The sequence below is a fragment of the Neodiprion virginianus genome, chromosome 1 (assembly GCF_021901495.1).
Source record: "Neodiprion virginianus isolate iyNeoVirg1 chromosome 1, iyNeoVirg1.1, whole genome shotgun sequence".
NCBI classification, from domain to species: Eukaryota; Metazoa; Arthropoda; class Insecta; order Hymenoptera; family Diprionidae; genus Neodiprion; species Neodiprion virginianus.
Window position 1 is genome coordinate 8,676,787 of NC_060877.1, and position 15,073 is coordinate 8,691,859.

At 39.8% G+C, this 15,073-nt stretch overlaps 1 protein-coding gene across 2 annotated transcripts in view; it reads right to left on the bottom strand.

Moving 5' to 3' along the window:
• The window catches only part of LOC124310488 (neuropeptide SIFamide receptor), a 73,186-nt gene extending 66,044 nt beyond the window's left edge, over positions 1–7,142 (bottom strand). The window contains exons 1-2 of one of the 2 annotated variants that reach the window (XM_046774497.1): positions 6,862–7,142; positions 5,809–6,667 (exon numbers count right to left, since the gene is read on the bottom strand). In XM_046774497.1, the coding sequence (XP_046630453.1) occupies positions 5,809–6,430 (622 nt within the window). In that variant the 5' untranslated portion in view covers positions 6,431–6,667; positions 6,862–7,142. Of the gene's footprint in view, positions 1–5,808 lie in introns of both variants that reach the window. The other variant, XM_046774496.1, reaches the window with a different exon arrangement.
• Positions 7,143–15,073: the final 7,931 nt, after the last annotated feature.

Consider the following 15,073-nt stretch of genomic DNA (forward strand, 5'->3'; position numbering starts at 1 on the left):
TTATATATAATGTACATTGTACATGGGTGACAAAGGAGTTTTCAAAAATCTCGTGACGAGGAAAGATTCTTATCGAATCCAATCTCACACGCGATACGCGATCGCCATAGCGCAGAAATTTTTCTCGTACAACTTTCTGCCAGTTATATAAATAACATATTATCGCAGGGTGTCAGTTTCCCTCGCGTGTCGAACGGTAGCTTCTTCTTTTTTATATCATAAACGACGTAATCGCGGTGAAATTTTTATTTATTTTTTTTTTGTTTCTTTATCCTTTCTCTTTTCGCCATTGTGAGAATACCTCTGATACATTTCTTTGTCTTTTGAAAGCGACGAAGGGATGAAAGATAGCTACTTTTTCTCGTTATCGCCGGTGAGAAAACACGGTAAAATGACTTAATCCACACCGATCAGGTTTGGCTGGATTAAACGCATCGGTTTTACAGAGTATTGTTATTCTCGTTGGTTTCTTCTCTTTTTCCTTTTTCGCAGGATGAAAGGTGAAGTCGGTCGTCAATCGATCACTGCCTGTCTAGCACTGAAAGGAGAAATTACTAGCCGAAAATAATTTCAATATTACTAATCGGAATGTTGTGTAAATTCCAACGTTCCGTTCCCTCGTGCCTCTGAAATTTATCTAACGATCAGCCACGCGATGTAACGCTTTGCCTTCATTTTATCGCTACATGAACGATAAATATGGATATGTCTCAATTGGATGTGTCTAGTTTGTTGAAGTAAATCGCGGGAATCGGGAATCCACGATAATCTTGCATACGGTGATTACATAAATTTGAATAACGAGCCGAGACTCTGTCGTTCGGTAATAAACCGAACAATTCTCACAATCGCGGATTCCTCGGTATAATTAGGACTAGCAGACTGAGCTCACTGTCATTAGCCAAATTAATTCGGACAAGGGTGAAACGAACCGAGAATTATTGGGTGCGATAAAAAAAACCTGGCTAATTAATTATTACCTCAAAATTTGGAACCAGTCGACCGTTTCTATCTCAAGATAACCTTTCGATGACAGACTTTTGTTTCACAAGGAGAATAGATGGCGATAAATTGTTTGTTAAACTCCGAACGTTTGAATATTGCGAATGAAATTAAAAATTACTCAAGCGCGTAGGAGATGAAAGTAAATAATTATGTACACTGTTACCGAGGTTCAGAAATTATGCAATCAAGGCTTCAGTACTTGAACTAAAATTAACTGGATGAATTTTATTGAATCAATTTTTTTTCTTTAAAATAGAACGAGATCTTGGAAAGTGCAAATTTGGGTAAAGATATTTTTGACTTGCTAATAATTGATGAATAAATAGACTTGATCCGTGTTTTGTCGCCAAAATCTTTCGTTCAATCTTTGCGAATTAAGATCCATTTTGTCTGTGAATGGATTCTTCTGTAATTATCTTGAAGCGAGTTTGAAATAATATTGATGTATTTACATAACGAAGAATGACACGTTTCTTTTTGCATCAATCAGCATGAGCTGCTAAATTGGTAAAAAATCAAACTAACGATGATTTCGTTGCAGTAAGAATGTCATACGGTAAGGTTACTGTTTTGATGTAGTTAATACTTAACAACCGAGCATTTCAATAAAAATTCGTAGCTTCTGAATTATAATCGGAAATGAAGGAAATATTCGTCTGATTAAACACAATTCAATTCACATCGATCGCAGATTTTTCACCTTAGTTAAATCATTTCTCGAGTCCAAAAGCTGAGGGAAAGACGTGGGCGGAAAAAATAGATAAACGAACGGGGCGAGCCTTCAATTGAAGCCTGATCGATGCCACCTGAGTTCCTCTCCAGATCCGAATAATGTGAAAAGCTCTCTCTTCTGATCGTGAGAGATAAATCAATAGGTCGAATCGGCGCAGAGCTTGTGCCACCTTACGTGATAAGAATTCGACCCATCGTCGCCGCTGCAACATGACCTAAATTCCATTTTACCTAACAGGTTAGGCCGCCGCAGCTCGACCCCAAGGACTTCCCGGAGAACATTCAAAAATTAAATACTTTGGTCCCTCCCTACCTTATTCTCCTTTTTTCGATAAACTTCCAGCAACGTGAGGTATTTGCACAAAAACTTCGACCTACTGACCTCCAATCGCTAACGAACCCATTCCCGGATGAGTTACGAAAATGTGATTTTTTAAATCGAGGCACGTGATGCTTTCTCTTAAATGCCTACTTGAATTACGAAATTACGAATATTGGAACGGGTGAATGTTTCTTTTTTTTCTTTTTTCACCCCCGAGAAGAAATCTTCAAACAAATTATGTTTGCCAAAAATGTTACCGTTAAAGCGTAACGATTATTTAAATAAATAAATTTTTATCAACGAATGGAAAAAAAAAACCAACAAGTTTCGGATTCATGCCGTAATTCTTGGTTGTGATATCATTGGTCGTGTAACAATTCCATTTGCAATAAATCAGAAGCTCAAGTGAAGTTAAAAAACGGAAGGTTTTAAAGACACGATAGAGAGAATGAGTCTGCGCTGACAGTGGAATAATAAATTTCATTTAAACGAAATTTATAAGCCAATTAGAATGGCAATCTCGCGCATCTCTAGACTCCCGAGTAAATAACTTTCGATTTTGCACATTGCAGCCTCTTGCATTTCTACGATTTCTAGACCAACTTAGGAGATTTTTAATTCGCATCCACGTTTTTGTACATACATACATATATATATATATATATATATATATGTGTGTGTGTGTGTGTGTGTGTGTGAGTGTGTATTCTGCATTTGCATGAATATTATAAAGATGAAAATCTGGCCTTCCATAAGATGACGTTAATCTCGCTCGATTTCCCTCGAAAAGATGCGTGAACTCGGGTGTACTTTGACCGTTTTAAGAACCATCCTTAAAATACACCTGCAGTCATGCGAGAGAAGAATACGTTTCCCCTTTTGTGCCAAGTTCTTTGTGGCGTGGTTGTCCTCCTCCCATATTGGCCATTGGCATAATTATAATGCAGTAAAATAAGATGTGATAAAGAGAAGAAAAGAAGATGTATTTGTAACTGTCAGAGAAACGAAATTCAACTTGTTTATTCGACACTTCTTCTTCTTCTTCTTCTTCTTCGTTCTCGTCTTTTTATTCGACTGCCTGATAAGTGCATATAATATGAGTATTTGCGAGCAATGTGAGTTGGCAGGTTACGTACATTCTTTACAACTATACCATGCCAGGCTGAAGGCAAGGCTACGTAGAGAAGCGTAACGTATTCCTAACAGCGAAGGCTAATGAATTCCGCATTGGATAATGGGGATCCATTGACACTGGGCTATGTGCGGCACATTTGCGATACACATACACCTCTGCAGCAACTGCGCGCGAATTCGGTTGCGCAATGATGTTTGAAATTTTCTCACTAACTAATCGGTTGAAGATCGACGAAACGGCGACTCCGTATTATCTTATAATTACAATACAAAGCGTTGGAGGGATTTTCTGCCGAACTCGGTATACAACAAGCCGAAAAACAAAAGGATCCATTCCACGTCGCAAATGAATTGTTGTAATCCTCGCGATTCCTACCATCGAGGCAATACCATAAAGAGAAGTTATACTTTGCGGTACGAGAATGAGAATGCATTTCGTCGATTCTACATCGCACACGGCACACCCAGACGTTATGCGAGCTTTGCTCCTTATACTCTCCATCTTTCCGTCTCTCTTCAGCTCTCTTAACATCACCGCTAAATTCCAGACGCATTTTACGTTACACATTCACCACTAACAATTCCGCTATAACCTAACTAGGATTGTTTTATCCGCTCTGCAAATTCCACGCTGGATTCTTGTTTTTCTCTTGTCCTTTATATTGCTTCTCGTTTCTTTCGTTTTGTTTCGTTTCTAGAGAAAAGATAAAAAAAAAATCTAAGTATTCTTTTACTCCGATTCGCTTCCTTTTTTCACCCTGTGCAGGTAATTATCGCTGGCTATTTACACGTTGGTGACAAAATGAAAATTGCAAATTTCTGCAGCCGTACTCATAGATGTCGTCGCGTTTATTCAGCGGTTAGATCACTGCTGCACTTGAATATTATACATGTATACACTTAAATACTTACACTCTCGTGAAAATTACAGCACGATTAGATAGATTGCAGTCTGTTTCCGAGTAGCTTAAAGGTCTACGAGACAAGTGCGCAAGAAATGTGTACGTCATTAAGTTTCTCCACCCAGATGTTAAGGTCGAGCGTAATTTTCATCATCAACCTGGCAACTTTTCATCCACCTACTCAACGTTAGATATTTTAGCACGGACTTTATACGATAGGAAAAAATACTTCTCGATATTCAATCGCTGCAGAATCTAAGTGGGAAAATTTTTCTTGGCCTGAAAGAAAAAAAAATTGATCCAAACAAAAATACTGCCTACATTCGCGAATCGAGTCGGCATAACGCAGAAGCTCTGCCTCATTCTCGGTTACGGTATTTCTCTAGTCCGGCTCTCCGAGCAAACATTGGCCCTCTATTTATCCAACGAAACTGGCGTGTATAGCCGAAAGAGTCGGGCTAAAAAGGGGGACCGCACGAGTCAAATATAGTGCGTGTAGATAAATCATCGTCAGAAGTGCTACAAGAGCTGATTGTGTCGGGAAGCGCCTGTTGCCTGACATTTTTCATACACATCAGAATTAGGCAAGATTCGTTGTCTCTTTTCATTCGAAGTCAATACCTATAGATCCACTTTTATCGCTCGATGATTCTATAGATATTTTTCATTCCATTCAATGACCTTACGGTCTGTATGGTATTGGTGTTTTTATTTAAACAGCTTTCAATTCTTCCCCTTCCTATTTTCTTCAACGGCCTTACATGCATATAGACGTGATGCGTACTGCGATGACACGCGTGAAGCTCCATTTGCCACAATAACATTATTACCGGATCTCATATTTCTCGAGTCTTTTTACTCTGGTAAATATTTTATCGGTACAGACCAGGTCGGATTGACACGTTCGCAATAACAAATGCCATCATACTTAAGAGAGTAAAAATACAACTGATATAGTTGTCCACGTTTTTTTCCACCCATCCCCTTTCGTTCTTAATTTTTTCCTCACCTCTTTTTCACCTTCCATCACCCGATAAAAGCTCCGAACCCTGACAAGAAATGTTTCCAGCCGTGTTTGGTTTTCGGTTTTTCTCAAATCTGAGTTCGTTTTTCTTACGTATTGGCTCGTATCTCGTGAAAGTTTTCGCGTTCTGGATGCACTTTCACCCCGGGATAGAATTTTTGCATTAAGATCGTCGACGCGATAGGCCATCGGTATCAATAAAGTGACGGTAAAATATACTGTGCACACCCCGTCACCTTCATCCACCCGTGTCAGTTTCAGATAGCAAAGACAAAGACAGGCCGTGGAAGTGAAAAAAGTCATCGACTCTCGACTCTGCCCCGAAAGCGAGCAAAAGCTCCCAACTCTGAAAGGCTTTGGAAAATCAGCCAAAAGACGCGGAGCGATGGTTTATAATCTGGTGAATGCTTCCGTTCTCGTATTTCTTGGAATTTGAATATCCGAGTGCCTCGTCAAACGCTGTCCGAGAAATAGCAGTCTCCAACTTCGACCAACGATTAATCATGGCCTAATTTTATTGCCAACTTTGATTCGAAGACAAATGGAAGTGATCGAGCACGATAGTGACATTTAGCCGCGCATATTTGCACCAGTGACTAATCCACGATTCGTTTTCAAAGAGTGTAACGCTAAGGACGGAATAAGTCTGGTGTTAACGAGAATAATGACGAGGGTTTATTTTTACTCACGGACAAAGATGTTGCTCATCAGCGTCGCTGGTAGGCAGAAGACGATGACGAGTATATCGGCGACGGCGAGGTTAACGATGAAGAAGTTGGTGACGGTCCTCATCCTCGGCGATCGATAAACCACAGCGATCACAAAACTGTTACCGATTAATCCAATAACAAACACAAGCATGTAGGCGACACAGTATACGGCTGTCATGGCCATGCTGTGCCTGTAAAAGAGATCCGGAAGCCGATCACTCGAGAGGTTCGCGGATCCGCTCGCGTTCAGGAAACCAACCGGCGATTCCTCCATCGTTGAACCTGCCGGACTCGGGGCTGTGACAAGGTCTACCAGAGAGTTGCCGACGTACTCCTGGAGCTCGTTCCTCACCTTTGCGAAGAGGTCGTTGTTGCCCGGTTGCGTGGTCAAATGGGTGCTCGATAGTATCGCGCCCGAAATCGTCGTTGCCGAGGTCGTGTTACTCGGGACCACCTGGTTACCGTTCGTTCTGTGTCGCGTGTCTATGTCAAACTCCTCGGAATCCGGCAGACGAAGAGATGCCATCTCCAAAAGCGGCGACGGGGGTTGTAGCATTGGAAATTTCAATATCACGTGCACCGTTCCCGACGAATCGGCCATCAAGTTATCAACGGCACCGCACGGCACCTTTTTCAGTTTACACAACTGGCATCGCGTCTGCTCGACTATTTGTTGCTAGTAATCTTTTTTCCTTCTTCTTTTATTCTTCTTCTTCTTCTTCTTCGACTCTACTCACTTCCCCCGCCTTACCTTTGTATCTCGGTATCTGTTTTTCTCTCAATTAATTGCAAATTTACTTTTCTCCGTTGAATCGATAATTATCGCCAATTTTTACCGCTGTTTATAACAAAAGAATTATTAACGCTCGCGGCGTGATACCAAAAATAATCACAAGTCTAGCTTATCACCGATTTTCATACACCGCGAATCCATCGATTTCTGGATCCTTCGATCTATTCCAATTTTTGACGAAATTTTCGAGATTATAAGAATTTAACCATAAGCGCGGGCAAATAAAATTAATATCTTACTGATAAGACGAACGATCTTATTCAAGATCGTTTTCAATCTATGTGTTTGTTTTGTCTCAGCTTTTCTACAAACCGTTGAAATTCTCTGCAATCGGTGTTCGAGCGATCGATTTGAATGTTTGTTTTCCTTTTTTTTTCCTTCTTCTTTTTATCAATTTCTTCCACGTTTCTTTGAGATATCGGTAAGTTTGTTCGAGGATTCCGCAAGCTCTCTGCTCAAGTCGGATGATGCGAAGCTTGGACTTTCGGAGACCAACGCCAACTGTTGAGATGCGGCGGGCTGTCTGGCACAGCGGCAAACTGGAGGTACTCATCTTTGAGTGCGCAGGCGTTATCGACTGCAGCGCGTGGTTATGCGCGTGGAATTTTGTGTGTGTGTGTGTGTGTGTGTGTGTTGGAAACGCGATGTGCCGCCTGGTGCTGCTGCCGGTACCGTCACAACCGGCGATTCCACTACCACCAATACCGATATGGTCCATAGCGACGACTATTATTACCACCACCACTACCACCACCACCATCACTATCACCCACGGTATGAACAGGTACCAATAATCGTACGCGACCGTGCAGGTGACACTGGAACGCCCGATGGCCTCAACCTGACAGTTCCTAGAGAATCCCGGCGAATTCCTTCAACCTAGTTTAAGGTAAACATGGCCTTAGCCTTACGTGCCGTCGCGATCCTAGCGATCTAATTGAATACCGCGGATTTCTCAACTATCCATGCGCTGAGAAAATTATCCCGAGAGTCGAGTTCCTTTGATGTATGGCGGGTAGAGGTGAGGAGGAGTGTCTTGGGTGGGTGGTTTAACACCTGAAAAAAGTTTAGGCCGAAGAGCAGGAAATAGTCGTTCAACAAGTCGTTCGTAAGCGATAAGCGATACAATCCGATTCGCGCTTTGTGGAACTTTTCCGGCAGTAATGGAATTTTCTATACACGGAGATGGTCCTCCTTATCTCTACCCTCTATACGGCACCTTGCACGGTCCTTTCTTCATCGTTCACGACATTTGTTGCGAATTATACGATACGAAAAGAATGGTGTGATTTATTTGTCAATTTCTTATTCGCAGAAGTTGAAGCTAACGAGGTTCGAACAACTCGTCTTCGTTTGTCCGTCATGCTAATTGACAAGTTACGGCATCGGAATAATTTCGCGAAATAATTCGATTTTCATCTGTAGTTTAAGTCTGATATTCAGTTGCGTGGATTTTTAACACTTCGGGAAAGAAAGCCTCTGTCTAAAAAACAGATGAAATTGTGACAAAAATCTTTTTTACAAATATTTTTCTATTTTGGTCCGAAGTGTTTACAGATGTTGCAAAAAATTTGGTTCCAATTGTAAAAATAAAACTGTGACAAAAATATGACATCCAAATTATTCGTCTGGTTTTTTACCAAGCGTCAGATGTTTCAACAGTTGAAATCAGACAACAATCGATACGGATAGGTGCAATATGGAGTCTGCGTTATGTTGGAATGTCTCGATTTGTTCATTTCTGTGTATACGCATCTTGGATTGCCAATAATTATAATTGATACACTGTAACCAGTTTAAGATAGCTTGAAATTTTTCTTACGAGACCAATTACTTTCATCGATCTAAAAAATACTGTTTGAGAAAAACTTTTTTTTTGATTGAACAAACGTTAACTACGACCGAATATGTACCTATTTTCCATATTGGTAAAAAATGTGTGATACCAGCTTTCTTGAATAACCTAAAAATAATTTCAGATTGAACAGAATTCAACTTCGGTTAGTATTATTTTTAAGCATGAACTCTGTGTTGGTTGGATATTTATTCTGGTTGACAAACGCTGAAATTTATAAAAAAATTTCTCACATTTTACAATGTTCAGCCCAGTGAAGATGAGAGTTTTAAAACTTACGGATCCGGTAGTTTTCACGCCTAAAAATATCACAAGGTGGGAAGTATTTCACGATTCAAGTCTGAAATGTGTTCAGGAAACGATGAGAATCATAAATTTTAATATGGGTATATCTAAGCTAAAGCCATCGGTTGTGTACTTGCAAATAAAAAAGAGACAAAATGATGTTCAATGATGAATTAACTGCCCGAAGAAAGAAAACTGTTTGTTCAATGGACTGTTTTCGCGCTTCATTGTGAGACCGTGCATGACTTGACACAATATTTTAATCATTCATCAACATGACGAAGAAATTGTTTGCGAGAAGAATGTTCCTAAACGTTCGCTCATGTTTCGCGATTTTTATGAAATAATGAATGGAATGCGTGTGGAAAATTTCCAACAAAGTTCTAGTGGGATATAGATACTTATTTTTCTAAATAAGAAAAAGGTTATTAACACCGATGAACGGTTTGAGAGGATGAAATTTGTTTTTTCAGGTTGAAATACGATAATTCGTCGGCTTCACGAAATCAAATAAACAGAATCCGGTCTCGCTTCCGCTTTGCTCTACAATAAAGTTGATATTTTATTTTATATCTGTTTTTTCTTGGCGCATAACAAACTGTTATTTCATTTTATAGGCGTTTACGTTCACCGACTTGTTTGTATCTCTTTTCTCGTCTTTTTTCTGCAATTTTATTTTTTCCCCACGCTACAACGACAAAAAAAAGGAAAAACACCGGTTACAACTTTCATACAACAGTAGGACCAGCAGTCCTATGTCAAAATGATGGGTGACGTGGATGGGTCAAGATAAAAGAAAAAAGTCTCCCTCGCTCGATCCGACGCGTATATGATATGGTAATTTGTATAAAAGTAACCCGATGGGATCTATTGCCGAAAATAATGGAATAGGCAAGGAGAAGTAAAACTTTGTTTCTTGTATGTACTTTCTATTCACTTCACATCTACCTTTCACCCAGGAGACATTTTCTTTTATTTTTTTTTTTTTTTTTTTTTTTTACGGCGAACGGATAAAAAACACTTTCAAGTGGGCCTCAAGAATTTACGAGCTCAGATGATCGACTAGACGGCTTCTCGTGCCAGAAAAAATTACGTATCAACTTCGATATGCGTTAAAACGTTTAGAATATTTTCATATCTGACCTTAAGTGAAAAACATCGGATAACCAGTATAACGCATTCGAATATTGCAACACATCTTTACAACTTTTGCCGATTAACGATCGCGATGTTTTTATACATCAGTCTATGAGTCAAGTGATCCCTACGATCAAAGCGGAAATGGAAAATATTATTCGTGTCCAAGGTTTGTATGAAAACAAAAGAAACAAACGGGCATTATAGTAAAAGCGTTGATATGTAAAATTAGATTTACAAATCGAACGGGAAACGGGGCCGCAAAACTCAATACATACGCCGTGCGTACGTATATGTAATACATCGCTAGGTATACACATATATACGATTTGATATGAAAGTTTTCAGCGAAATGAATTGTGGATGTAATATCGTTTCGAAATATCATTCGCGTGGCGATAATTGCATCCCGTATATTAAATCTGACGTTAATGTAACGAACATTTGCTGCGATGTGCATAATTGCGATGGTGCAGCATACCTGCAGACCACGTCCTAATTTCTTTCCCTCCGCCAGGTTCCTTCCTGTATTTTTCTTTCTTTCTTTCTTTTTTTTTTTTCTTATCTCCTCTTTTTCAAACTGTACAGTGTGTGTGGGTATGCACATATGTATGTATACATATAAAACAAGATACCATGTCAAGGGCGTGAAGTAATGAAAGTAGTAGGGCACAGATTCGCATAAGACCAAAGGAAATACCCAGTGGTGAAACTTTTTGCCTGGAGGGAGGATCGCAGTAATTACGAACTACATCAATCAGACTCTGGCGCTCAAGAGCTGACCTTGATCTTCGAAGGACAGATAAAACGGACCCACATCCACCATCACCCTCCCACCCTCCCTCCATCCCGCCCTTCCGCAGGTGACACAGAAAACAATTAAAATTCTTACCCGAACTATTAAAACTCTTGTGATTAAATTTCTACACTATAAAAATCGGGAAGTATCTGATGTATTGCCTCGTTGAGGGTGCAGAATTAATCGGGACCCCGTCCTGTCCAATTACTGACAAATTTATCCTCCAACTATATTTTATCGACGTTCGTTCGTTCGCCATTTCCACTGAGATTTGAACTCCGAGCTTTTTCTAAAGTTACCGTTTTTATTCACCTCTGATTCTTATCTCGATCTTTCACGGTTTTAGAATTCAACTTTACGATGTTCTGGCAAGCTGACGATGATTTTACTTTTATTTTGCTGGGAAATTCCGAATGATCAGAGATGCATTAATTACGCATTATTGCGGTTTACGCGTGACACGATAAGGTTAGAAAACAGACGCTTCTAATTTTTAAAACAAAATCGGAACAAAAAATGGAAAATTCTTCTTCGACTATTTTCATTTTTTAACATATTTTACTTTCACGCAATAGTTAGTTTCATGTACCGAAATTCCTTGTCGTTTCCACGGTTACCGTCTACAATATCCTTTTTAACGATTCTTCCGGACGACCTTACCCCATTAAAAATTCTCCGTTGAAAAAGTCTCCACTGAACAGAATCTTTCTTGAAAAAATTCAGACAAGATCGCCGCGTTAAAAATTCCCCTTGCACAAAATTCCCCCGGAGAAAATTGCCTTCTAGCAATATTTTTATGCGTGTATTCGACAGATCGCGATGAATAAACGAAGAAGCGCGCGCAGTGAGATTTTAGTTGTGATTTGCATGATTAACTGTATTCTATGTAATAACAAATGGATGAACGAAGGTGAAATGCGAAATGTGAATAAAATGAAAATTCGTAAATTTTCATTTAATTTAATTTAATTCAATTTGATCTATATTTTTCTCATTAGGGGGAAATTTTATTTTTCTTAGGGGTGGGGTTTCATGCTGAGGATCTTATTGGGGAGATTTTGTCCGGGAAGATTTCGTGACTCGGATATTATAACCAAACACCCGTTTTAACATTACTTAAAAGATTGTCGTAACGATAATCATTTTACTGGTTTCCTAGTGATTATAACAAGGAAGATTTTTCTCAGCGCAGGTGATCAGTGATTTATTTGTTCGAGAATTTTGTAGAAACGTGTTGACGAAGAGAAGCGATACGGCGGTAAGCCATCTCGTCGATAGATCTTCTGTCATCTAAGAAGCGTGTTATCTTTCTCTCTCTCTCTCTCTCTCTCTCTCTCTCTCGCTTCCTCGTCGAAGCAAAACTGTTGAATCGCTCGTCAACGCGCATAAACTCCGAAAATTTATTCCGTTAGACTGTCTACACCTATTCAAGTGTAAAACAACTTTTCGAGAATTTGAAAAGGAGTCAAAGCGTCAAAGGGTGAAATGGCGAAAGTTGGAGGAATCGTTCTCTCAGAGGATCATCCGTCCTCTCGTTACCAATTTCAAGAAGTTCAACCGAGACTACATTTCGGTAATACCAGTTACACGCGGTTAGAATGTCAATGAATCGATTATACCGCTTGGCCAAATCGCCACGAATTGGAAAACTTTCTCATCTATGATCTGAAACTGCGGTTATTATAACCCCTTACTCGTTCCTACCCTGATAATAATAAGCCACTAGAACCGATTTGCATCCTGTCAATTATTGGGGTTGTGGTTGATAGAAGCTCGTTCTTCTTCCAAACTGAGTAGAGGAAAAAACGCGAATGATAATAAGAATCTCGTCCAGCTCAACCCTCGGAAAAAGTAACGCTGTCGAATTAATTACGCTCCACTTTAGGAGGGCTTCGGAGATTTTGCGGGGAGAAAATATTACCGGCTATATAAGCGAGAGCTGCTCTGCTTCTGCTGTTGCTGCTTTGTACTATATTACGTTGGTATACATACTTGATAAATTACGGTGTAATTTATTCCGTGAATCAAGCTTAACCAATGTACGTCCGTTTTAAATCTTGTCTGCGGGTTTTGGCAAATGCGGATTTTTCACGCTTTCAAGCAAAATTAAAAAAAATCAAACAGCGATGACTTGAGGTAGGGAAAGAAGAATTTTTATGCATACCTTATAGGGGAAAAAGAGACTCCACTTTGAACGTATAAAAGCTTGCAGTCGTGTAAAATTCCAAAGATAAGTCGAGCACCTACGTAAATGTTTTCGCTGAGAAGGTTCGCGGGAGAAAAGGGCTGGGATTTAATATCGAAGAAACAAATGATTTTTATTTTTTCTACAGTGAAGAACCAAATCTCGAGCTGGACATCGTAAAGCCAGTCGAGGCGCATGCTTTCGCATAACGCGGACGACGGCTGGTTGAATAGCTATGGATACAATTTGTCGTCCATACGTATACCGGGGAGCTGAGAAGGGGGGGGGGGGATGATACTGCGGAATGAGGGAGAAGATTGCGATGGTTTGTCACAGCCCGTTTACGTGCTCTTGACCCCCGAACTACGAAGAGTAGATTTTTGCTCCTCTTGGTCGGTGAAGATTTGCTTTCGAAGGAGAAAATGGAAAAGACAGAGTTAGAGAGAGAGAGAGGGAGGGAGAGAGACGGAAACGAACGAGAAGAAAGGTTAAAGTAGTGGAAGCAGAAGAAGAAAAAGAAGCTCTTCATTACGTTCCAAGGAAACGGAAAAAGAGATATGACAAAAAGGAGAGAAAGATATAGGAAAGAGAAAAAAAAAAAAAAAACCAACGACGACGGAACGACCCGGAATGCTTGTACAAATTAATTAAGGGGGTGGAAAAGATATTACAGCATGGCGAGCTGCCGCTCGGCAAAATAACAACGGGAAAAATTATATCAAGTATATGAAAACTCGGGCGTGTAAACCCTAATTTTACACGGAAACCGAGGCTCGGGATTTTTTAGTGAAATAAATATTTACGCCAGAGGTGGAAGCGAGTGTTGTTCGCCCGCATCGGCCAATTTTACGCGATATCGTTGAGAGTGTAGAACACGCACGATGCGATACGGGGGATAAATCTGTCGACATTGGAACACGCGATCCGCCGAACGTACAAAGTCGTCCTCGATTCGAAAGGATGGATCTTGACATTGAATTCTGATTGTGATTCAGGACTCGTCGGTTCGCAGCGAGTGTCTGGGAGAGGCGAGAATAAAGGACAGAGAAAATCTTTCCCGCAGGGCATTGAAACTTGGATCATAAATCTGGAAACATCGTCGCCTCGGTGGCTATCGACTTTTGCCAAAGAGGTACGAGAGGGTTTAAAAAAGGGTGAGACTCGCTCTCTCGAGCGGTGAGTATTCGGCTTAAAAGTACCTCAACTACTACTCCGCAAATGAATCGAATTGCCGACATTTTGACAGATGTGTTCGATAGACTGCGGGCTGGATTATGAACGCGAAGCTTATTCCCCAGGCAACCTCCCAAGCCTTCGAAACCAACCCCTTAATGCCGGGATTATACCCTCCCAGATTTCTCTCATGTAATTTCTCCTAATGGTCGTAACCTCTGTGGAGAAAAAACATAAGAGAATCGTAATGCGAGTATTTGATATTACGAGGATTATAATCGATGAGACTCTGCGTTCAACTACTCGGCAGAATTACTTGTGTAATTTGTTTACAGCCAGCTTTTTATATTGCAATTTTGCATAATTAATTGTGACACGATTCGAAAATGCAAGGGGGAAGTTTTAATTTACGGATTTCGGTGATTATCGAACACTTTTTTTATATCGTTTCTTGTATAATTTATGAAGCTGGTTTGTTCGCCAATAATCAATGCAATTCTTTAATTTTATCAAAAGTGAATCGTATGAAATTTACTATAGGCATAAACTACGAAGATATCTTTGACTCGCAAGCTCAGAAAACACTGCATACGTGTATGTATACACAAAGACTTGCTTATTTATGGTTCATTTCGATTTATTAGATTTCTTCAAGTTCAACCTACGATGACCTCTTTTATTCGAAAGAGTATTTTCTGCAAAATCACGGAAACTTTTTTTTTTTTTAACAGTCAGTTCAAGATTGCCATTCGTTGATCGTGATCAATATTAACACGACGGTGTGAAATTAAATATTGAACGATGTATACGATGTGACGAAAAAAAGTCTTCCGGTGGATTTGTGAACAAATAATAGAGGCGTCGTGGAGCGAAATCGAACGAATCTAGAAAATTTGTAACAATATTGAAGCAATTTGTAATGAAGCATCGATGCCAAAGCCTTAGTTCATAATTCCAATATATGTTTTACGTTTTCGCACTATCAAACAAATATTCGAAGCTGGCAAACGTAATAAT